Below are 25,157 nucleotides of genomic sequence, written 5' to 3'. Positions count from 1 at the left end.
TGGGTCTACTTCTCCAAAATGGTATAGTAGTGCCAGTCATCTAGAGAATTTTCTCTCCCAGAAGCATTTGATAAGGTATATTTCTGAGATACAACAAGAAGATGCACATCTATATCCCTATCTCTGTAATCATGTTTGCTTCCTGTCCAGGTCCTTGAATTTCTCTGCAGTCCTGATGATGATTCACGGCACTCTGAGAGACAGCAGGTATGAATCCTTAGACGAATAATTCATGCTGTTAGATTGGCGGATGGATAGGGAAGGGAAGGTCATTGCTAAGTATGATCAGACTATCGAGCAGCAACAGTAAAACTGGCACCTCACAGCTTAAGAAGTCAGCAGCTGGAGAGCAACGGACAACCTGTATGTTTATGAATGCAAACGGGCAATATCTGCATGATCGTTAGATGAACAATAGCTGAATATTTTTATAGCAATGCGGATCAGCCACACTGAAAGCACAATCTGTGGTGTGAGCAAATGCAGCTCAAAACTGCACCCATAATGCATGGGCAGCTGCCGCCAATAATACCAGTGAAGCTGATTGGAAAGAAAAGGGAGTGCGTTGCCAAGAGATGATGTCTCTGTATGGTTTACTTTCCCCACCAACTTGAAAAGCAGTTTGGGATGGAGGGTGGGGAGAAAGGGGCAGCAGCAGTTATGGGGAGAACTTGTCCCCTGCCTTGATTGTCCAATGGCAGTTCAGAAAGAAGTGGACACATGCAATACAGCAGCCTTTTTCAACCTGTGGGTCCCCAGATGTTGTTGGACTACAACTCCCATCACCCCTAGCTAGCAAGGCCAGAGCTCAGGGATGATGGAAGTTGTAGTCCAACAACATCTGGGAACCCACGGGTTGTGAACCGCTGCAATACAGGATAACCATCCGTTCATCTAGCACAGTATAGTCTACAGTGGCTGACAGGACCCCCTCCCTCTAGGTTTTCAGATGGGGGTCTCTGCCAGCCCTACCTGGAAATGTTGGGGATTGAACCTGGGAGCTTCTTCTTGCAAAGCAGATGCTCTGCCACTGAGAGCCCGGCAGGCTGTGTCTGAGTAGGTGGAGAGGAAGAGTAGAGGAAAGTTACCTTTATGGGGCAGGATATATGCTAACCTTAAGGTGCAGTGGTAGAAAGAATTACAAGGAGCAAGTGAACGAGGTAAGAGATGGATCAGGCTTGGAAGTGGAAAGCCAAAAATATTGATACTAAGCCTCCAAAAATACACTGATACCACAAAACTACATTATAGTTTCCATTTTGCAAACAAGCTGGGCTTTGGTCAAGACAGCTATCTGAGTCAAAACGTGATCGGAAGCTTTGGGAGAGGTGCCTATTGCCAAGCTGTACTAATTCAGATTGCAGACGTGAAGTGACAGGTTTAAATGTTTACCCATAAGGAAAGTGTATGCATATATAAAACCATGGTGACAGGGAGGAGGGTTCTAACCTAGGCTTCTTATTAAAAATCAAAGGACAGGAAAGAAAAGATTTTTGTGGGGGAGGAGGAAAGGGCCCCAACTAGAATGAAAACAATGTGTACAGTAGGATCACATCTTGGGGAGGGGGGGTTATGTTCCAGTGGGTAGCGTGTAAAGCTGAAATCATATACAGTGGTGCCTCGCAAGAAGAAATTAATTCGTTCTGCGAGTTTTTTCGTTCTACGAGTTTTTCCGTCTTGCGAAGCACCAATGTGTATTGACGGTTTCCCATAGGAATGCATTGGCGGTTTAAAAAAAAAGGCGCAAGACGTTTCATCTTGCGAAGCAAGCCCATAGGGAAATCCGTCTTGCAAAGCAACTCAGAAAACGAAAAACTCTTTCGTCTTGCGAGTTTTTCGTCTTCCGAGTCATTCGTCTTGTGGGGCACCACTGTATAGTCAAAACAACCCCCTGGAATTTCCCATGCAGTATTGTGAGTTGAGGACCCGCCACCCGCTTAGGGATAAATAAGATACAAGGACACATGTATTTTAGGTTAATGGGCTAAATAAGGCCACAACTTTATTGGTTACAGCATGTGAGTGGTATTGGCTTAGGCATTGGATCAAACAATCTACACATGACTCAACCCCATCCAGCAAAGTGAGGGCGCAGTGCTGCTGGCGCAGGAACCGGCTCCCGCTCACAACCCCTCCCCTCTGGGAGAAGGAGAGGTCTTGCCATTCTGAGCTAGTACAAGATCTTGCAAAGTGTTTCCCATGCCTTGCATGTATTTAGCTGTTGTGATATTGGTTGGCCAGTAGACAAGCACATAAAATTGTGATTGCACGTGTTACTGCAACGCTAGCTCAGAGCTCGAAGGCACTCCGTGTAGCTCTCAGTATCTGAAAATGCTCACGTATGGGCACAATCTGCAAGTCTATAGCTCAAGAATGATGGGAACTCTTGATTGTCCAGGTATAAACACAGCATCTAATAATTATTTAATGCTTATAGGTTCTTCTAGAATTGCTCCAAGCTGGAGGCATAGTACAGTTTGAAGAGAACAGACTCATTCACATGGCAGAAAAAGCTGAATTGTAAGGCGTTTTTGTTTTTCTGTCTCCCTTTAAACCATTTCCTATCACTTTCTTCCCTTTTATCCTGTCACCTGTCTTGCTCTTTCAGATAATCATAAAGCCACATCCTTATGGGTATCCAGACACTGTTAGCGCCTTATGTGGAGCATAAACTTAATCTGGTTTTATATTGTGTAGATCCTATTGGATTTTGCAGTGGATCTCTGGCCTCCCCCCCAAGTGTGTGTATAAACCTCCTTTGTTACCCATGGTGTGCGATGGTGCTCCTTAGTATTGTTCCTGCTATAATTTCATTCTTTTGTGTTTCTCTAGTTCTACACAGATGATCCCAATAGGGTGCCTAATGGGGATGGGGCCTATTGCTCCTGTAATTTCATCCAAGCTGGCTAAGTCTGAAAGCTCCAAGCTGGCATTATCTGCAGGAAATGGATGGATGGAACTAGGAAAAGCACATGAGGTGGTTGCTTGGCAACTGCTTTCAGTGAGCCCTCTGTTCATCCTCAAGTTGCCTTAGCATTGCGGCTAAACCTGGGTCCTTTGCACAACAGTCTAACCATGTGACAAGGTTTCTAGCATGGCCTACAGCCTGAAACAGTAAACATGTTAAGCTGACTTCTGCTGCCAAATTTTTTGCAAGTATATAGTGCTTCAGATCAATCCAGTCCCAGTCTGCTAGATTTGATTCTGGGAAACATTGGAGTAGATGTGCCATAGAGAAAATATTGTACGTACCTGTAAGTGCTGCTTCTGTTATCTTTAACCCATCCCAGGACATTATCACAGGAGTAAACACATAACTGAAACCTGTAAGAGGGCTTAGGCTGCAATGCTATATACATTTAATTAGGAGGAGTAGACCCCATTTGACTATGAAGATATGTATAGACTTGCACTGTTATCTGCCTGGACCACTATTTTGTTAGTCCACTTGCCGCTGCTGCTGCTTTTAGTTAAAGTAATGTCACTATTCTTTTTTTAATTGTTTGTTACTTTCGTATGCTGCTTCTAGTACATTTATTGTGGAACAGCAGGCTTTAAATGAAATTAATAAATAATAAACTACTGCCAATCCAAAAGTCTTAGAAGTCCTTTGGAAACCCCAAAGGTAAGCACAATTCCCATTGGGAAGAAATGCTTTAAGGCAGCGGTAGGGAACCTCTTTTGGTTACATGGGCCCAGATCCTTGTCAAATTTGGCTTACAAGGCCAATCCTACTAAGTAAGGGTGCCTGTTAAAGCTCTGCTGGAATATTGGTGCTTCCCAAAGTTGGATCTCCAGCTGTTTTTGGATTATCACTCCCATCATCCCTAGCTGGCAAGACCAGTGGACAGGGATGATGGGAATTGTAGTCCAAAAACAGCTGGAGACCCAACTTTGGGAAACACTGATCTAGATCAGGTATTTCCAACCTTCGGCCCTCCAGCTGTTTTGGACTACAATTCCCATCATCCCTGACCACTGGTCCTGTTAGCTAGGGATCATGGGAGTTGTAGGCCAAAACATCTGGAGGGCCACAGGTTGGGGATGCCTGATCTAGATGTTACTAGATTGCATATCTTCTAGGCCACCCGTATCCTGGAGGGGTCCAGCTCATTACCTGTCTCCTAGTCAGATAATTTGATTTAAAAGGCGATCTCTCACACCTTGTTCTGCCTTTTCCTTTAAAAAATAATGTGGTTTAATGCTTAGAGTGTTGGACTAGGACTTGGGAGAGGAGGGTTCGAATCCTCACTCAGCCATGAAGCTCACTCTAAAACAACAACAACAACAATCTAAAGCCTCTCATATTAATAACCCGATCAGGCTTCCACTGTCCATAGGTAGAATGTATAGTAAGAAATTTATGAATTGTGTCTATCCTTAAAGTATTAAGACAGAAAAAGGAAAATGTATTGCTTGCAGAAGATGTGTTATGCCTGGAAGCCACGTGGCTCCCTTCAGTTTCTGACACCTGAAAAGAGCTAACATCTTGAAATGAATAAATAACATTGTTTTATTTCAGCTATCAAATCTGCGAGTTTATGTATGAACGGGAACATCGCTATGATAAGATAATTGATTGCTACTTACGAGATCCATTGAGAAAGGTAAGGCTGAATGGACACAAAAGTAATCACTGAGAGAATCCAGATGAAATCTTCACTTCTGCATGTTTTGTGAGGGGGGAGGTACTTGATTTTCAAGGAGGCTTTGATCTGGGAGTAACCCCTAAAATACATTCTCCCTGCCATTTTGCATTTACAAGGCAGTTCAGCATGCAATGAATTATATAGGAATTGATTTTTAGATTTGTTGGGTTAGTACATCCATCAGATTAGTGTGTGATTTATTTATTATTCATCCTTCCCATTTATTGCCTTTAAAGGAAGAAGTTTTCACTTATATCCACAATATACTCTCCATTCCTGGATATAACACAGAAGAAAAACAGTCTGTGTGGCAAAAAGCTATGAAACACATTGAGGTATGATTTAGATTAACTGATTATTCATTTTAAGGTAAACCTAATTTATCTGCCTAATTAGGGATCTGGCAGGCAGGTTGGGTGGCATGCCCTTTTTGGGTTATTTATATTTTTAAATTATACTCTCTGCCCGGTTTTAAAAACAAAAATGGAAACCTTAAAAAAAAAACAGCTAAAAGCAATAGTTACAGCTGTATTTTTTTTTTAAAGCACTCTAGATAATAACTTCAGTCATTATGGAATGAAAGACATAGCTATTATGGATTTATGATATTAATTGTTTGCTCAAACTGGCCCATTTGTTCTAGCTGTCTTTCACTAGTCAGAATATCTTTTAATTCAGTACACACTTTGTTATTCATGCTCCCTCCAACACCATCTTCCCAGGAAGAGGTTATTAGTGAAAACTGAATTACACAAAGGAACAAGCCTTTGTTTCTAATACTCCCAATTCTGATCCTGTACCTAAACCAGCAGTTCTCAAAATGAATCTGAACAAGAGCATTTATTTTAGCTGTGAATAGTAAGCTTGGATGTAGAGTGAGTTGGCAGGTGATGAATTGGCCTCTTGGGTCCTTCAGGCCATTCACCGTGCAGAGCATCTTAATGCCCCTGGTAATCGGCCATCCTCAGGTCAACAAAGCCATTGTTAGTACAGTGATCAAGAATCTGCCTGGTGGGGTGAGCTCCTGTTGCTCTGTCCTAGCTCCTGCCAACCCAGTAGTTTGAAAGCACACCAGTGCAAATAGATAAATAGGTACCACTGTGGTGGGAAGGTAAACGCTGTTTCCGTGCGCTCTGGTTTCTGTCAGTGTTCTGTTGCGACAGAAGTGGTTTATTCATGCTGGCCACATGACCTGGAAAGCTGTCTATGGACAAACATTGATTCCTCGGTCTGAAGCAAGATGAACGCCACACCCCATAGATGCATTTGACTGGACTTAACTGTCCAGTAGTCCTTTACCTTCACATATCAAGATAAGTTGGAAAATCCCATAGAGCTCTCAGCCTAGAGCTTGAAGCTAGTCCTTACCACTGTGATCATAACAATGTATAGAAAAAGTATGGCTTTATAAGCTTTCAGAAAGAAATTTATTTATAAAATTAAAATTTCTATACCATCCTACATCCGGAAATCACAAGGCAGTTAACAATATAAACACACACACACAATTGAATAATCCTCATGGAAATTGCTCTGAACTCTTTGACATAGATTATTACTTTTTATTAGTCCTAATAATACCATGAAGTATAAGTGAGTAACTTAGGCCCGTGATTTCCATGAACTTCCAAACTCATTTGAAAGAATCCCATTGTTAAGGTCAACAGAGTCGATGTGCAATAAAGCAGTTGGGGAAAAAATATATTCACCAGTGTGTTGCTTTTTATACATTGGTTAAGTGCCTGTCAGTTTGACATGATAGAGTTTTATCTCTGTTACTCTTCCCTGGGAAGATGACTGGCCTTATCAGGGAAATACCTTGCCTACATTGAGGAGGGGTTCCTCTGCTTGGGAAGTAGGGGTCCTCCTCCTTTCCCTGTCAGGAATTCAGCCTGTCTAGGGGCAGTGATAGATGGAGACCTATTTGCAGGACTGCTGCTAGCTTCTTGTTATGTGGGAGAAATGGAACAGTTGGTCCAATGTGTGCACATCCTTCGTGGATGTACTATACCTGAAGCTCAGCATGACCAAGAAATAGAACCTGGAAACTAGTTATGTGAGTATGAATTTGCAACATATTACAACAAGGAACGAAACAGCTATACTTCAGGCCGTGTGATGACTTTTTCCATCTTGGGAGCTATAAGAAGAGAAGAAAATTCATAAAGATATCAGCATGGTTCATTGTGAATCCTGCTGAGTACAGCCAGAGGAGAACATTAAGAGTAAGGATGAGAAAGGAATGTATGCATGTGGAAAAAGAGAGCCTCTTTTTAGCCTCTAGGTATGTTCTCATAAGATGAAAGCAGGATTGAGTTAATTTGAATTCCACTGTCTTTCATTGGCTAATTTCTATACGTGTAATCAGTATTATTTCAGGTACTAGGCATGGAAGTATAAGCTGCTAGCTAATCTACTAAAATAAAACAATATGTTGAATGAAATGTATGTATGCTTATTGCTAAAACATCCCGAAAACTGGGCCTACAAACTAGTTCAGCAAAATTGTTCAAACTGGATTTAACTCTGTTGATGTCAGTGACATTCCACCTAAATACATTTTATATATAAATAACTTGCATTGAGTCCACTGATTTTCTAGAGGAACTTTGTTCCTGTCGAAATGTGCTCAAGAAAACAACCCCAACTAATGTTACATCCAAATTCTCTAGCTGAACAAGACTGCCTGCCTGCTGTAGTCAAATATTAAGTTGTGTGTGAAAACCAGTTCACACCATTATCCTATACGTTATGTGCTCTGGAAACAATTATCATACTGGTTACATCCTGACTATTCAGCACAAAGTTAAGCTAAATTGCTTGAATGTACATAGAAGGCAGTGAGATGGTTGTAGGAATTTAGAATAGAGAAAACCTGTATTTTTCAGCTTCCATGTCTGTTCATTGAAGAAACAGTTGTTACCACTGCGTTAACAACCTCTTATTTTTAGCTGTCACTTTATCACCTTGTTGATTTATGAACATATTTCAAACAGAATTGATTTCTGAGTGTGTCCTATGGTATTTGATTTTACTGTATGTATAATCTCTGCATTAGTAGGGATAAAAGAACAATTATTTTTTTCAACCTTTGCACAGGAGCTGCTGTCAGTGAGTCCCTTTAAAGCAGCCGATCTGATTTCAGTTCACTTCAGTGAGCAGATTGAACAAATAATTCAGAACCTTCAGGTAACGTGTCACATGTGTCAACTCAGTTTTTAAATTGAGAAGAAGTTTTCTATTAAGAGAGGGCTGCAAATTACTGCATTGGGCAGTTGCCTAAAAATTAGGAATTGTCAAACTAGGATTGGGGCCACCGAGAAAGCATGTCTCACAAAGGAGCACAAAATCTATGCATGATCAGTGACAGAATGACTGTACTCCTTGGGGAAATGTTCTAAATTTTATTTTCTTGGGTTTGCACCAGTATCTGCTCAACCGGTGTGGCATGCATGGCTATACTTCTGAGTCACTAGGCTAGATCCCAAACCCTTTGACAGTATTGCTTACCTAATGCTTTTCCCCATGTTCAGAGCAAGTCTTACCCTCTTCTTTAAATCCCTCAAATTATCAGCCACTTTTAGGTTTGTTTTTTTATTGTAGTGAAAAGCTTTTCCTGAGCCATTTAAAGTCATTTTCCTCTCCTCCTCCATTACCTCCTGCTCCTCTCTTGTGGTCCTGAAGTGTTCCTGTTAGGAAAAGCTGTTTTTGTAGTAGGGCATTTGCACAGTGTGTCCTCCTATCTGCAGCAGTTTTCAGCTTCTTGGGCAATTTGTGAAAGTTGTAGTGGCAAAGGAGCTCTCTTTCAGCCTGATCCTATGCCTGTTGACTTAGCAGTAAGTCCTACTAATTTTAACTGGCATACTCCAAGTAGGCGTGCATAGGGTTACATCCTTAATTATATATTAGACATCCTGGAGAATGGATGGGGAGAATGAGGTTATGCTTTGCAGGATTGTATTTAAGTTGACCCCCTGCCTTTCTCCACCATACTCCATTGCTCCAGAGTTCTTTATTTAATCCCTTCGAGGAAAGGGATGGAAGGCATATTGAGCTAGACTAGGGTGAAAGTCCCTGGGGAAATGGGCAGATGGAGAATTTAGCTTCTCTCATCACAGTATTGTTGTAAAAGTCAAGCTTCTTAAAAAAATGGATATGAAGGTCTGTCCTCATTCTATCTGGTTTGGACAGAAGGAATCTATTCATCATTTGAAAGTTACTTTCTGGGCCAGGCATTGATTTATTTTTCAGAAATATCCTGCTAAATTCCTCTTACTCTTTAGTGTGCAGCACAAATATAAATGTTCAGCCAAGACAAGGTGTCTAAAATTGTTTTTTCTAAACACTCATTACATTCATCGATGGAGAACTTGTCACTGAACCACTGAAACAGCTGGCAAATAATTTTTTGCTGAACCAGTTAACTTAATTTGTCCCCCACTGAATACAGTCCAGCTCTTGGATAATTTTGTTACCAACATCTTAATAACTTTAAAAAATGATGTAGGAAACTAAGAGACGTCTCCTGAGTGTTAGATTGTTTGGCCTGAATGTTTCACCTGGAGGTTTAAATAAAAGTACAAAAGGTTATGATATGATGTTCACCCTCTGAAACATGCTATTTTGCAAATCCTAGTTTTATTTTCATTCATATACACAGCAGGCCTAGTTCTTTTAGTTTCTGGGGGCATGATATGCAGTATTTTTTGTGCCAAGGTGAATCCCTATTTCCATCTGATACAGTTTAAAACAACTGCTATATCAGTTGCAAATGTTCCATTAACTTTTTCTCCTCCTTGTTTGTCAGGATCAATGTTTGCTTTTCCAGTTTTTGAGGAGCCTACTTGACCCAAGGTATGTATACAGATTGCAGATTCTATTTTGATTTTTTTTAAAAATGTTTTTATTCCTTTTGGTTACTCCGTTTTAGTTTTTGGAACCAAAATATTTCCATTAACCTTTTGTTGCAGATGTTAATGAACAGAGGCAACATTTGTTTCTGGAAATTTAGAAGATTCTTCTTGTCGAGGCAACAGTTTTCTCCAGCGGAGTGGGATTGTGTTAGTGTCTGATGGTGTTCTTCCTTACTATCAAATCCTCTAACCACCAGGCAACACTGGCTACAGAGTGCCAAGTTTTAACTGAATCAGCATTTCTAAAGTAGTTAATTTTGGTCATCTTACTTGGGAAATGTTGGGGTTTTTTTATGCATTTGGTGAAGTGTAGGTCTTTGGAAGACAAAGATGGGAAACACATTTGCACTCATTCCCTTGTTAAAGAGGGGTTGGGCCTGCTTGTTGCCCCCTTCCCCCCAGCTATATGTGAAGCCTTACCCACTTCAGTGCCATGCCATTCAGCACTTTGCTAAGCATTCTGGGTTTTTTTTTTTAAAGAAACACAATTCATGGGATGCCTTTTCAACTTCAAAACCATTGCATTGATTGGCCCTGCAGTTCTTAAGTTCTTAGATGGATTATAAGCCTACTTAAGTGTGTCTCTTTTTCTTTTTACAGTGAACAGGGGGAGAGTGGCTTCAAGTCCAAGAACTCTTGCCTGTGTGTCTTTTTAAAAAAAGCAGTTTCTTAATTCTTTTAAAGTAGCTTTAATTGGGTACTCCAGTTATTCATACTGCTTTTGTAATTTATAAAATCCCTCTTTATACTTTTTGAAAACCTCTGCTTAAACTTTGGGAAATCACATGTATTAGAGTTGCAGGGCCAAGGCAGTGGGTTTGTAGAAGAGAACTGGAACCAGATTTGGCAAGAAATGCCTGTTAAGGGGACTGTAGTGTAGGAAGCAAAGATATACAGTAGGCCCACAGTTTACACAGGGGTTATGTTCCGGGGATCACACCTACGGCCAAAATCATGTATACAAAACCCATTGGGCTCAATGGTGTGTGGGACTGCCAAAGTCATTTTCCCCAGAACCCTGCCTCCTCTTTTAATTTTTTTTAGATTTTTTGCCATGCACATAAAGTTAAATGTGCACAAGTTAAATGCATGCAAGTCAATGCAAATAGTTCCTGGGAGATGAGCCTGTGTGCTTGAAAAGGATAGCTCCAATTAGCACAGAGCAATAAGCTGCAAGCCTGACAAGACTGTGCCTCCAGTTGTTTTTGATTTTGCTATTCTAGCTACCTTCTCAGATTTTTGTTGTTGCTAGTGCATTACTAGCTGATGGTCCAGCTTGTTTGCCCCAGCACTTAAAAAAAAAAAAATCAGAGTACTGAAGCAAAATGGTCTATTGAAACATGGGCAGTTATAGAAGCTACATCGCCCACTTATCCACCCAGAAGACATTGACCCAGATTCAGTGTTTTCTAATTGCTGTTGCAAGGGTTGTTGCGCTAGTGTAGGGGCAAGGATAATGTTTGCACTGGATTTCATACTGCACAACAGTTGTGCTAGCAGAAGCATGTTGTGCAAAAAGTTGGCACTGCAGGAAGTATTGGGGCTATAGCAATATGTTGTGCATCCAGCCATGAGAATCATGTTGGCTTTCTGCACCTTTCATTGCACAAAACTAAAGCAGCTGGTTCACTGCTAAGAGACTTTCACTTAGGGCTGTGTTGAATTCATCCCATTGTTTTCATCAGATTGTCTGTTAGACAAGGCTTCTCTGTGATGACTTGCCTCCCTAGAGACTGAAACATATAGTACCATCTGCATCCACATTCTGGTTCCTGTCACAGAGATTCTGTGCCAGCACAGCCACATCCAAGAGGGGGCTGATTCTGGCGTTAAATCTCTGCTAGGAACTAGGATGCCATGATCACCGGTGGAAGTCATCCCACGGAAGCCCTTTCCGGGGGCCTCTGTGCAATCAAGTAACACAACTTTCCATTTTGTGTACCACTTGTCTGTAAGAGGAAATGTCATTTCAGAGAAAATTACATTTTAAACGGTGTGCGGGTTGCTTGTGGGAGTTGTAGCAATATGCTTTGTGGTACAACTGCTCATTGGTCATGGGCAAAGGCACTCCTGGCTGTGTTTATTTCCCAAGGCAATTTTATACCTCCACATCCCCCCTCCCCATCTCCAGTCAACTGGCCTTGTACCAATTTTAGAATAAATCTCTGGCTAAATTAAATGTGCCAGACTAATCCCCTCTGTAATTCCAGTCCCTTCATTGTAGTTACACCACAGCAAGGAATCTAGCCCAAATGCGCTGTCACGAAATCCTCTCTAGTTCAGACAATAGGCTACTCTCTTCAGGATAAAATCTCAGTTTTAGTAAAATGTTAGTAAAATCACCATCCGGGGTGAAAGATGAACATGCACACTGATATGAAGGCAAATGTTTAGCTTGTGGATATACTTTCTGCTCTGATAGTTTTCAAGTTTGCCTCTATATCAAATGATATCCAACATATTAACCTGTTTTGATAAAACAACAACCCTGTTTGTGCACTGCAACTAATATGCCCTCTATCCCTTGTGGTAATGCAGTACACTTTAGCCCTGCTTTATGTGACTTTCCACAGTTTTCCAGTGAATAAACCTATTAAGATTTTTCTGTTCATGCTGAAATCATTGGCTATATTTCAGCTTTCAAGTCCATATATATTGCTTCCATCTCCTATGATCTCCCTTGTTTCTGTTTCTCTTATTCCTGGCTTTGCTGTTTGGACCCAAATCACTTTCCATGAACTGGTAGAAGCCAGTCATACTTTATGCCATGAATACTAACAATAAGACTTAGTCCAGTCCAGTGGGAGGAGGTGGAGCATAGCCACCTTCCTGGCACTGGTGATTCTTTTGGTTAGCAGGGCAGAGGAGATGCAGAGGCTGTGTGAATGTGCTGGTGGGAGCATCAGATCAGTGGTCCTGCCAGTGCACAAACACATCCCTGACACAGGCAATGCCCCAGCCATATTCAGGTAATGGGGGGGGGGATGACTGCCCCACCTCCTACAGTGTCAGGCTCTGTTTTGTTGCCTACTCTGCACAGTCTTCTGTGTTTGTCTAAAATGTGTCAGATCCCAAATGCAACGTGCCATTTGTTGTTTCAGGGAAGGTGTCAATCAAGAGTTGCTTCAGCTTTCTCCCTTCGTTACTGAGCAGTTTATTGAGTTGCTGTGTCAGTATGATCCTGACCAGGTTTTAGAGACTTTGCAATTCCTGGAGTCCTACAGGCTGGAAGAGGCAATTCAGGTAAAGTAGGAAAGCTTGGAAATTGGGCTGGAATTGGAGGGAAATAGAAGTTTTGCAAGAGTTGTTTTCACTCGTTGGTTAGGCCCTTTCACGTGGTATGTGGAAGAACAGGCATCGGTGACAAAAGGGGTTTCAAGGATGCCTCATTGGCCCCACTCGCAGTCTTGCAGCTTCCCCCAGCCTTACTCCTGATTTCCATGCATGAGGTGTAGATGTCTGAGGCAGGCAAATCGATCTGTGTGAACCTCTATGGGAGCTGGAATCCTGTGTGATCTGAGTTCTGACTCTCAAGATAGCCTACTTGTGTAGACTTCCCCAGCTCAGACATTGACCTCTAATGCATCAACACCGGGGGCAGGGACAGAGAAAGCTGGTTTTCAGAGGCAGGACCAGTTGCAGGGCTCGAAGTGCCCTTTTATTCATGTGATGCTCTTTCAGTCCCCTTCACCTGCTCTGTCCTCTCTTATGCCTAACTGTGCTCAAACCTGGACCAGTTCTTACAGCTAAGCATAAGTGGGAGGTTTTCTGTCTGGGACTAGTGGGAGCCAATCTAACTTATGCATGCCTTGATCATGCTGTCCTGTATGCTGTAGTGCTATTAGGTTGTTGACACTGTACCTAAACTCAAGTTAATCAGTAGTTTTCTGGTTTAGCTTCCAAATGGTTTTAGCAAGAGCTTCTTCTGTTTGGGATGTGACCCCATTATTTTTTCCGTAGGTGAAGCTATTGCTATGGCAATCTCACTTTCATATATCACACAAGACTACAACTGATGAGGCTTCATAATACATTCTTGTAACTAGAATGCTCTCTTATGATGGGAAAGGCCTTTGAAATTCTTGGGGCCAAAGTGCATTACTCAAGAATTCTGTGGAAATTTCCCCTTTTTAAAATAAATTTTAAAAGAAAGAGTAGCTCCTTGGGTAGGGAGGGAAGGTAGGTGGAGATGATGTGCTTTCAACTTTCCATTTTTACCATTTTTCCCCACTGAATCCCCACCTTCAAGGTGTTTTTTTCCCTCTCTCTCTCTTGCTATACTCACCAGGCAGAAGAAAAAAAATATGGGAACCACTGAATGATCACTTACACTAGAATATTTATAGTATAGCAACTTGAAGGTCCTGAGCTTGTTACCTGAAGTCTGTTTTTTAAATACCCAAACTCTCCCTCTCTTTTAATTATAGAGAGCATAACTAAAATCACCTCTGTATAATTTTTGTTCAGATCACACAGAAATACCAACTTCATGAAGCTTCTTCCTATCTACTTGAGAAGAAAGGAGATATTCATGGTGCCTTCCTAGTTATGCTTGAGGTATAGTTGACTAAAAACTACTTTGAAATGCTTCAGTCACTTTCTGCTAGTAAGACCTAGTAACTAAGAACAAGTACCTGTTTTCTAATGGTAAGACCTGTTCGGCGGTGAAACAGACTCCCTCAGAAGGTGTTGGGCTCTCCTTCATTGGAAGTTTTAAGCAGAGGTTGGGTGACTGTTTGCCATGGATGCTTTAGTTGAGAGTCCTGGATTGCAGGGGGTTGGACTAGATGGCCCTCAGTTCCAGTTCTACAATTCTATATTTACCTCAGCTTATTCCACATCTCGGAATACATTTTGCCATATTTTCTCCATATACAGTCACTTACATATTTTAGTCCATATTTTTGCGATAATAAATACTATCTGTTTGATTATAACTTTAGATTTGGAACTGGAAACCTTTAGAGGGAAGGTTTATCCCAAAAAACATGTCTAATGCCAAATAAGTCAGTTTACCTGATGCCATTATTTTGATTGTTTTCTCACAACTCCTAGCAGCAGCAAACAGTGAGGAGCAAGAACAGAGAAATATTACTGTATGATGCCATTGTTACTTGAGTTAAGCTACACATGTCTGGACGTCACTCTAAAGCAGGTGTGGGGAACCAGACTCTGACCCTCTATGTAGATATTGCTCAACTTAACAGCATCCATCATGCCTAGTCAGCCTAGCCAGTCTTGGCCTTCAATTAGCCACAGAATTAGCACTTAAGACCAATACCAAGACTGTAATGATCCAGTATTAGAAGGACATTAGGGGAAGTAAGCTAAATTCCAAAGTACGGCTCTTGTGCCCCTTGTTCATTCCAAAATGTAAGGAATGGAATTGCTGTTAACTATGAGATAATGCTGATTGTACCAATTGAAAATAAAAAGGTGGCTACCTTATCTGGTCCTCCTGCGTCCCTCCCCATGTTATCCACTATGTAAACTCTTCTGAAGTCAGGGAAACTTTAAGGGGGGGGGGGGCAGAATAATTGGCAGTAGAAAATCCTGTATGAAGGCCTTGTGAGTTCAACTGATTATGTGTTTTTCTGCAGTGGCTACAAAGCAAGTTGTTGACACTTACATGTGAAGATGAAAGTAAGTTTTTAAAATTGAGCTTTCCTCCTTTTTTCAGGAAATGTGACTTTTTTGAAGAGAGTAAAACTCAAATAATATCAAGCTGAGAATAATAGAAGAATTGATTAGCTTTTTATTGCTCTGTCAGAGCAAGTCTAGACCACGTCCCCTTGACAAAGATGATTGCATTTTATCTCTTGCTTCAGTGTTACTAATCACTCTCCTCCTGGATTAGTGGGCTTGAGATTGTCATGTGTTTTTAAAGTAAGAAATGCTGAATTTGCACACGTGCATCATATCAGGCTGGGCACCAACACACTGGCAGATGCCCCTGCAGGGGAGAACCACTGCTGGTGATGGATCTGGCCAGGGCCCATGTTCCTTTATGTAACCCCACCACCATTTTAATCCCCCCGGAATTTAATGTGTGGGTCCAGCCACATGGCGCTAGCACTCCAGTCTGCATTGCCATTGGGCCGTGGAAAAATCACAAAAGTAGATCACATTGACAAAAACGGAGGTTGTTCTGGCTTGTGCTTCTTTTTATCATGCAAATATTATCTGTTGCTGGTAATTTCTACACTAGAACCATTTGGTGAAGGCATTTTAGAAATGTCATAAATGGCCCAGGGAAATAAATGGCTGATTTGGAGATGCTCTTAGGATTTAATTTCAAAGGGAAGTCTGATCTAGACATGCAATGAAGAATAAATTCTGACTTCTCAGACTTCTCTACTGCAAACCTCATATGTTTGCTATCCATGTGGTTCTAGATGACAAGAGTTTTATACCGTGGACTCAATTTCACCATAGGAAGCTCCTGTCACTTAGCGGTATAAGCCTGGTGCATATGCTTAGAGTTACAGCAGTTCTCAGCTGAGTTGTATGTTCACGTCCTTCCACCATACACATATTGTAATGCACGAGGCACACAATCTACATGGAGACCTGGTTTGCATGTTTCTTACCTTTCACAAAACAAAAAGCGGGAGGGAGTAGATTGGACTGAACCAGGCTTATGTGCCTACTTCCTATGCAGTCTTCATCTCATACAAGTAAAGTTAAAATGGGTTGTCAAACAGTTGGTCAAAAATAATGAACTGAATATATTTTTTATGAGAAACTGTATTGCTTACAAAGAAAAAAATAAATGAGAAAAGCATGATTGAATTTGTCAGAGAAGCCAAATGTAGTCAGTCAGTTCACATTTAAAATATATCTTAGAGCTTGTCTTTGCTCTGTAGTAACTTCGCAGAATGCTACCATAAATGAATTAGGTAGTTGAAGGTGAACATTTATTTTAAAAAGATTGCCTGGGCCTTTTGGGTGTTTTCTTTTGTATTTCATAAAATCAGCTCAAAGCAAATGTTTGTAGCAACACAAGACCACCTCCTACCAAATATAAGCAGCCATGGAACACAGGGTAATGTAATTCATCCCATAATCTCCCTAACCTAAGTAAGGTTTTCTAAACATCTTTTGGATATTGTGACAGACTGGACAATTTAGGGATGTAAGACCCTCACTGCTTGGATAACCATTATGACTTTGTTATTGAATTAAATGGTTTTAATAGTTGTATAAACAATAATAGTAACTTATGAAGAACTTTGGCTTAAAGCATCTGTTTTCAATGAAGAGGTAACTAACTTATGTGGCATCTGAGCCAAATGTTATAGGCATGTCTGTATGGTTATTTTACAGAGCTCTACCAGTCAATGTGGTAGAATGGCAGCAGATCACCACCAAGTAATAAACAATATAGGTGAAATTGCTCATATTGGAGAAGGATAAATAAAACCCTAAACAGCCTGGTGTGTGTGTGTGTGTGTGTGTGTGTGTGTGTGTGCCCCCCCCCCCCCCGTCCTGAAGTTTCCCCTCTAAAATATTAACTTGTTCCATGGGAAGCTCCCTTATAATGACATGGTTGTGAGGGTATAGAACAAACTTAATTTACAGTCAAGTTATGTGATTATTTCCCCCCACATTGATTTTAGCTGTCTGATTTAACTGCCAGATTAGTATCTAATTGCTATTTCTTCCTTAAATCAAGGTTCAATAGAATTTCCTTCATTAAAGGATATTGAAGATAGCTTAGCAAAAACAATTGCACTTTGCCAGAGGAATTCACATAAGTTAAATCAACCACAGCGAGAGGTAAGAAGTCTAGGAAGTGCTTGGCTTGTTTTCCATTAAGCTCATCTTATTGTAACTGGGGGGGGGGGGCTGCTGTGAGAAAGATGCATCTAGTTTCCCCCTCTCCCTCTATAACATCTAGTATTTTGAGTTGTGACATTGTGAGGCACCAAGTTTCCCTGACCCCACCAGCACCATTGACAGCCAATGATGTGGGGTGGGGATATGGAAAGCAGAACATCATGACTCAAGAGAAGTGCTGGTAGTTATTGTAGAGGGGGAAAGGGGTTGCTTGTGTGGTGGTTGTTCTCAGCTACAACCTTAAGTTTACCATAACATCTAGTTTGGTCATGGATGGAAAACCAGAGCTCCATCAGATGCTGCTGGACTCCCAGCTCCCATCAACCCCTGCCACTATAATCAGTGACCATGGGCGATGGGAGTTTCAGTCTAACAACCTCTGGAGCACCCTAGGATTCCCCATGTCTGATTCAGGTGTATCCTATACAAAAACCAGATAAGGTTAATTGTTCTAATACTGGCAATTGTACTGTTATTCTCTAGAATATTTTGTATTTATAGTTTATTTAAGATGTTTTAATCTATGTTGGAGAGGTTTGCTTAAATGTAAGACATATATAAATTGTCTTAATAATAATTAGTACTTAATAATAGTTAGTTTGACCTGAGGTCAGATGGAGCCAGCCAATGACATTTTGTTCCCTAAGGCAAAGAACAAGATGGCTGCCCCCTTCCCTATTCCACATACAGAAGTTGACTGTATTGAAAGTTGAATCTTTCTTCCACTGAAAATAGAATAGCATCCTCCACAGCACCTGAGGCACCTGGCTAGCTTAGTTTCTCAGGACAGACTATGACATATATAGCTTTGTCCTTCAATAAGGGCAGTGACGCAGGGTGGGGTACAGGAGCAATAACCATGGGGCTGCCAATCCTCTCCTGCACAAGCTTCTGTCATCGGATGCATTCGCCGCACTCTGTCTAGTGGCAGGGCCAACTCCTGGGCCAAACTCTTGCCTGATTCACGTGTATGGACTCATGGGATTCCATTTTGTTTCTTTTCTAGGCACTGTGGTTTCCACTCTTAGAAGCAATGATGTCTCCCCAAAAGTTATCCAGTTCTACTGTGCTGTGTCATTACTCTGAATGTAAGCGCCAAAATATCCATAACAATGTGTACTTCCAGACCCTGTTCTCTGAAGCCAAGTAATTGAGAGTGAGAATGTGAATAGCTTTGTCACTGAGCCATAACACTAACAATTCAATAATTGGCAGTGCATATAAAATACATCAAAAATGTAAGCATAAAGCTTATCAGTAGGCCAGATGACAACATCCTATACCTTCAAAGTAGCCCCAAAACTGATTTCATTGGTGCCCAGCAACTCCCTCCCTCCCCAAAATCTTGTATACCTTGTCAGAAAAGACCAGAAATCCCCCTCACAGTTCTTCTAGCGACAGCTCCCATATGAAGACTCCTAGGGCAGGAGGGTTTTGCTCACCTTTTGTTCAGGAGGGTCCTCCAGTTCGCAGCTGTTATGTTATGAGTGCATTTGCATATTGGCTTCTGTTTCTGTACTCTGAAGCTTGGTTATTTCTCTCTGTTCCTCTTTTCCATAGTGATAATAATGAATTTGAGCATTGAATTATGTGTGGGGTATGACATGGGAAACATTTTTCAACATTAAAGCTTCAGGAGCTCTATTTTCCTTTGCCTTAAGACATAGATACTGAATTGCCCTTCTCCCTGTGGATATAATATTGAGGAGTTTCTGTGGAAATACCTCTAAACTGGGAGAGCATTTCTTTAAGGCACCACAGAAATTCATCTGAAATTAAATAATCACAGAAAAGAATTGTCTCTATTCACCATCCATATGCACCAGAGAATCTATTTTCTATTAGATATCGTGACTTAAAAACACACACACTGGAATAGCATTTGCTCCTGTTAGTTATGACTCTGATCTATTTGTTCTACCAGTTTTGAAGAACTTGACGATGCAAGTGTTGAACAACATGGCAGCGTTCATCGCCCTGCCACTGATCTTGCAGAAAATTCTACAGGTGAGATAATGTACTGATAATGTATTTTTAAGTGAAATATGCCTTTATATGTGCATGCTTAAGTCGTGGTATAAAGTGGTATTACTTATTTGCCTGATACGTTATGTTAATATCTGTGAATTCATCTCATTACCTCTGGTTTTGTGGGTGGTGGCAGAGGGTGTGTTGAGTAAAGTCAAAGTTGTACAGTGAGAAGGATTGACGTTATTAAAACAGCTGCTGCCAATAGGAATTGGGATGGGTATTTTGTAGCCTTTTGTAGAAAATAATTTTAAAATTGCTAAGACTTTCATACTTGGAGTAAAGTGAATCTGAGAATTAGAAGTAAGTGAAGGACTGAGGTTCAAACTAAATGTTACACAAGTTTTTGTCCTCTTTCAGTTACTATAAACACGAATACCTTGGTGAGTGGAGCTCGTGCTTTGCATCAGGGGTCACCAACATGGTGCCCTGAAGTCTTCCATGGCACCCATGAAGCCTCTGTGTCCTCTCCCAGTTGCTACCTCCTTGGTCACGAGGGAAGGACTGGTTTGCCCAGTTTGGCAGAGCCATAGCAGTAGTCTCCCAGCAGCAACATCACTTTCATTTACTAGGAGAGGGAGAGGTAAGGTGGTGGCAAGGTCAGGGCTGCACAGGCAGCGTGGAAGAGCCAATCTGATGCACTTATATAGCCCCGAGTGTACTTCTGTCTTCCCCCTCTTAGTACAAGTGGCAGCAAGGCTGCAGTTCTGCCCCAATAGATGCTCCACTCCTGAGTCGAGGTGGTTACTTTTTTCTCCCTTGAGAAGTAACTAGGGAAAGTTACAGGGTCTCTGTACATTCCTTCATAGGTGAACAAAACTGACTGGAGGAGGTTTGTTCTGATTTCTGTATTTTGCATGTTTTATATTGGAAGATCAATAAAACATAATTAAAACAAACAGAACACATTTCAGGGTGTTCCATTTGCATTTTATAAACCACGTAAGAAACAATGCATTTGTTAGCTCTTAATCCAACAAAGCCTAACTTTAAATGGCTTTCTCATCCCCATATTTAGTTTTGCCAAAGCCATATTTGTTTGCTGTCCTTTTATTGGAAAACGTTTTACAAAATCAATGCTCCCTGCTGGAGATACAACCTAAAAAGCAGCTCCATGTCCAGATTATGTGCCTTGCTTGTGGCCTCTACTAAAACAGAAGCCTACTGTTGTGTATCAAATAATGGCTTTTAGATTTGCCTTATATTGGACACATGATTCCCCTGAGATGCGCTACAGCTTCTCTGTGGATGATTTATAATACCAAATCTCATGCTATCTAGGTTGATAATATTTTTGTAAAATTGCTATCTAGCATTTCTTCAGTTCTTGGGAGAAATACTACTCTGGGGACTCAAATTGGCACTGCTTTTATTTCATCTAAATTACAGCTGCCTTTCTCCTCATCCTAATCACTATTACCAGTTTCTAGTTTCTGCTTCTAAAGGCAAAGTGTGAATTTGATGCCTACTTTCTTTTGCTCTTCTGTCCCTAGTTTCCAGCTCCATTGATTTTTTTGTTTTAGTTGTATTTTGGACCTCAGAACAGTAGTTCCCATACCAAAGTGTCTTGCTGTCAACTGTAATTCAAAGACTAGGTAAAATACCTTCCGTGGCATAGGTCTAGAATCAAAACCTGAAGAATCTGAATTAACAAGCTTTTTGTTAGTTTGAGCTACAGCGTTTACATGAGGATAAAAGTCCTTGGTACCAATCAGTTCGTTACAGGAGAATGATCTTATTTGTTACCGAAGACCTAGAAGACCTAGCAGCACAACTTACTTACTATGCCCCATTTTCATTTTCAGAATAGGAGTCTTTTCTTGATCTTGTGTTTGCTTTAATGATAACTCCCTGAGACGGCATGCGTCAGGCTGCATATGTGCAGCACAATTGGTTGGGGCCTCACTTTCTGTTGGTGTTGTCAGATGCTGATGGAAATAATTACTTCTGGCACTTGAATAATATATCAGACCCACTTAGCAAATGTTGGACTGACACAGCATATCATCTACATGACCCGTTCCCAACCTGATGTCCTTGAAATGTTCTGGACTAATACCTCCCAACAGCTCCAGCCAACATCGCCAATGTTTAGGGATGATGAAATAGGGTTGCCACATTTCTATCTGTGAAACTGTTTTTGAGCTATTTTTTATGGAAGACCGGCAAAAACGCCACTGCTGTCATGGGGGGCTATACATCAGCAGTTTCCCGGACATTTTGCCCAGACTCTGCTGCCAACTGCAGTATTCTACATAGGTCCGGGAACTTCTGGACATATGGCAACACTAAATGAAAATTGTAATCCATTGACTTCTGAAGAGTGCCAGATTTGGGGTGGCTGTTCTGTATGCCCTGAAATGAATTAGTTTTGTGGGTAGGGTAAGCATTTCTTAGAATCATAGAACTGTAGAGTTGGAAGGGAACCCTTGCAGTGTAGGAATCCCGCCCACCGCCATCCCTGGATTGGCTCAAACCACCAGCCATCTGGTTAACAGCCAGATGCACTGACCTGTTGTGCCGCAGGAGGGCCCTGTGGGTAGAAGATCTGCCTGCGTTAAGGTAAATAGCAAGAACATTCCAACAGACTGAACTATTGAACTGTCTCTTTGCTTAGAAAGATATTTTGTAATGGTCTGTTTTTTAAGAAAGGCAATAACATTTTTTTATTGCTTGCTTTAAATAGGTATAATCCACATGCCATAGCAATACTATAGAGCTGTTTTCAGCAAAAAATACCTGGGTTATGATTTCACATTGCATTTACTTTACAGTTACTCATTTGAAACAGTATTAAATATGATTAATGTTAGATTTAAATTCTAAATCTGACTCATCAGAGGATTTAGTAACATTAATTCAAAAGGAAAATGAAAGAAATGCTTTGGGGCAATATTAAGTGAATTTTGGGGACATTAAGATAAGTATTATCCCATTAAGAGGATGAGTGGTATCTAAATAGAGATGAAAGGTAAAGTGCTAAATCTTTCACAAAGCCATAATCCCTTGTGAATGTTCTTAAAACAGATATCTTGTGGTTTCTCACTGTATACCCTGTTCCAGAAGCAGGAAACTTTAAGATTCTTTATTTCCCTATGCCTGTAGGAAAGTCAAAGCTGTGTCTGAGCACATTTAAGCATAGAATATCTATTTAATGTGATAATGAGCATTCTATAGCTGCTGGAATTGAACTGTGGGCAAATCATTATAAGCAGTATAAAAGCTAAAATTCATTTTGCATATATTTCACTTCCACTACTAACCAGTAGAACACTAAGCTAGGCACTAAGCTATATAATTATTATAATTATATAACCTGTTGCATGTGTTGTTTGAGAAGTAAAGAAACACAACATGTAAATGGCATCAATTTTCCTTGCACCATAATTGGTTAGTGCAAGGCCTCTAGCTAACTTACTCATTCACACTACTTTTTAAAATATTGTGCAGCTTGATTTGACCTGATCTCTAGTAATTAAAGATCCGTGAGTTGGAATGTGCTTGTTTATCTGGGTGTAGACCTACTCTGCCTGCCTAGTTTAAAGGGCTTTCAAATGAGGGTTTCAAATGTAATATCAGTTCCTGGTCTACCAGCAGCATTTGGGAAACCCAGAGTCTTTGAGGCACCTCTCCTCTGGGGGTCATTTGCTTCCTTTTTATAAGAAGCATCTGCATGCCGCTCCAGAAAGTGTTCTCTGACCTGCTTACAATAACAAAACATGAAAAAAACCAAAACAATTTGTTATGCCTACCAGGGAGATTGCTCGAGAGCAAACAGGCAAGATCCCCACTGGTCTTTTCAAAGGCTTTATTATTGGTGCAAAAACATTTACAGTGCAGAACGTCTCAGTTCCATGTCTTGCTCAGTCACTAGCAGAATCTGAGAGTGGGCGGTCCTTAAACTTTCCCCAGCAGAGTAGTCTCTTGACCCCCATTCAACTCTTGATCCCCCTCTCTGCCTGTAAACCTATTGTGCAGAGAGGGTGTGGCTAAAGGGGGACCTGCCTCCCCCCCCCCCCCACTTTGCTCATGCCCGGTGTCTTGGCTCTCTCTTGCATCCTCCGAGCCCTGTATCCCTTCCCCACTAGAGGCGGGGCTTCCCTCCTCTGCAGAGGAAGTGCTGCTTCTCACAATCTTTGGAGGCTCCCTGTAACCCAGCTGCCCTTCCACCTCTCACCTCTGAGCTGATGGCAGTTCCCTGACACAATTAGTAAAGACTGCGGAGCGAATAATTGAGTGCACTCTTTCCACCTTGGATCAAATTTGTGCTTCCAGGTGCCGTAAGAAAGCTGCAGAGATAGTGCAGGACAGTGCGCACCCCGGAAATGATCTCTTTCAGCTTCTGCCTTCTGGAAGAGAAGGTACAGGGTTATAAAGACTAGGACTAGCCACCTGAGAAGCAGTTTCTATTCAAATGCAATTTTGGTTTTAAACACAGTATAAGGTAGTCTCTATGGGAGTCTATTGTATTTAATTATGGGGTATCAGAGTTTTTAGGGGGCTAACCAGGCTGGGATAGCTGGGAGAGCAGGCTTGTTGGTTTTTGAATGTCTGATGTAGATTTTTTCAATTTCGTTGTTCTGTATGGGACAATGACAACAAAGATTATCGTATCGATCAATAAATAAAAATAAATTTAAAAACTTCAGCAGCAGCAAGTAAAACAGTATAACAAGATAAACAACAACAACACTAGAAGCAGAATATAAAAGAATATAAAATTCAGTGGAATCTAAAAATAATATCTTCACCTGGTAATGAAAAGAGTAAAGAACGTGATAGGCAAGCATGGGGGGGGGCATTCCTTAACTAAGGTGTCACCATGAAAAAGGCCATTTCTCAAATAGCCACCAGTAGAAATTCACTTGATCTAGAAATGGGTCTCAGTGTCTGGGTAAGTACCTTGGAAGAAGTGGGTCTTTCAGGTAACCTGGTTCCATGCTATTATGGGTGTTAAGGTTCCCCACCTCTCCTGTAGCTTGTTAAAAAGACATCTGGGGTGTTATCATTTTGTCAGCTGGGATTAATGTCTGGAGCAATCCATACATGTCACAGTCTTCACTGCCATCTCTTTGCTCCTCTGTCCTCCTCGGTTTCCCTTCTAACTAGCGCTTGGCGTCCCTTGACATGTGCACACTCTTGAATTGAGTGCCTCAGAAAAGAGGAGCTGGCTCGCTTAACAGATAAAAATAGCTTGCTATATGTCATGGATCACGTACATGCTGTGCTAAGGGCCCAGACTTCCCAGTTACTCTCCATAATTTATATGGTGCCTCAGCATGATGCACTTTCTATGCTGCCGCTTTTAAATTATGCATGCTAAAATGAAAAGTACTTACTGAAAACAGAATGTGACCCCAGAAGACTCCGCTTCCTTTGTGTGAATGGATCATTGGTATGCGCCACTGCTTCCTTGCAGATCAGGGAGAAGGTTTAGGTTGACCTAGTAAAAATTATAACTTGAGTGCATTTGTTAAACAGGAAACTTAACAACCTAATGTAGAGGCTTCCCAACCAAACAGGCGTGTATGGGGATTTTGTAGCCTCGTTTGTAGCTCATAATCATTTATGTTTCTTTTAGCTATGCTCAGAGCCTGTCCAAAAAGCAGCTTTGACTGCACGTGGCATAGCAACCTAGCACCATATTGTAGGTGTGGGAAGCAAGGATAGCAAGAGAAAGGGAGGGAAAGTGCTTTAAAACAACAGTTGATGTTTGGGACTAAGCCAC

The 25,157-nt window shown here is 41.1% G+C and overlaps 1 protein-coding gene across 8 annotated transcripts in view; it reads left to right on the top strand.

Moving 5' to 3' along the window:
- Positions 1–25,157, top strand: part of VPS8 (VPS8 subunit of CORVET complex) — an 88,585-nt gene that overhangs the window by 43,543 nt on the left and 19,885 nt on the right. For all 8 annotated transcript variants that reach the window (XM_083443180.1, XM_083443182.1, XM_083443178.1 and 5 more), the window contains 12 exons: positions 151–207; positions 2,438–2,520; positions 4,523–4,607; positions 4,886–4,984; positions 7,749–7,838; positions 9,457–9,503; positions 12,664–12,805; positions 14,030–14,119; positions 15,163–15,205; positions 17,238–17,341; positions 18,408–18,489; positions 19,326–19,408. In XM_083443180.1, the coding sequence (XP_083299306.1) occupies positions 151–207; positions 2,438–2,520; positions 4,523–4,607; positions 4,886–4,984; positions 7,749–7,838; positions 9,457–9,503; positions 12,664–12,805; positions 14,030–14,119; positions 15,163–15,205; positions 17,238–17,341; positions 18,408–18,489; positions 19,326–19,408 (1,005 nt within the window). The remainder of the gene's footprint in view (positions 1–150; positions 208–2,437; positions 2,521–4,522; positions 4,608–4,885; positions 4,985–7,748; positions 7,839–9,456; positions 9,504–12,663; positions 12,806–14,029; positions 14,120–15,162; positions 15,206–17,237; positions 17,342–18,407; positions 18,490–19,325; positions 19,409–25,157) is intronic.

The sequence above is a fragment of the Podarcis tiliguerta genome (assembly GCF_965153285.1).
Source record: "Podarcis tiliguerta genome assembly, chromosome: 5".
NCBI lineage: Eukaryota > Metazoa > Chordata > Lepidosauria > Squamata > Lacertidae > Podarcis > Podarcis tiliguerta.
Note: the sequence above shows the minus strand (reverse complement) of the source record. Positions and strands in the feature narration are given on the sequence as shown.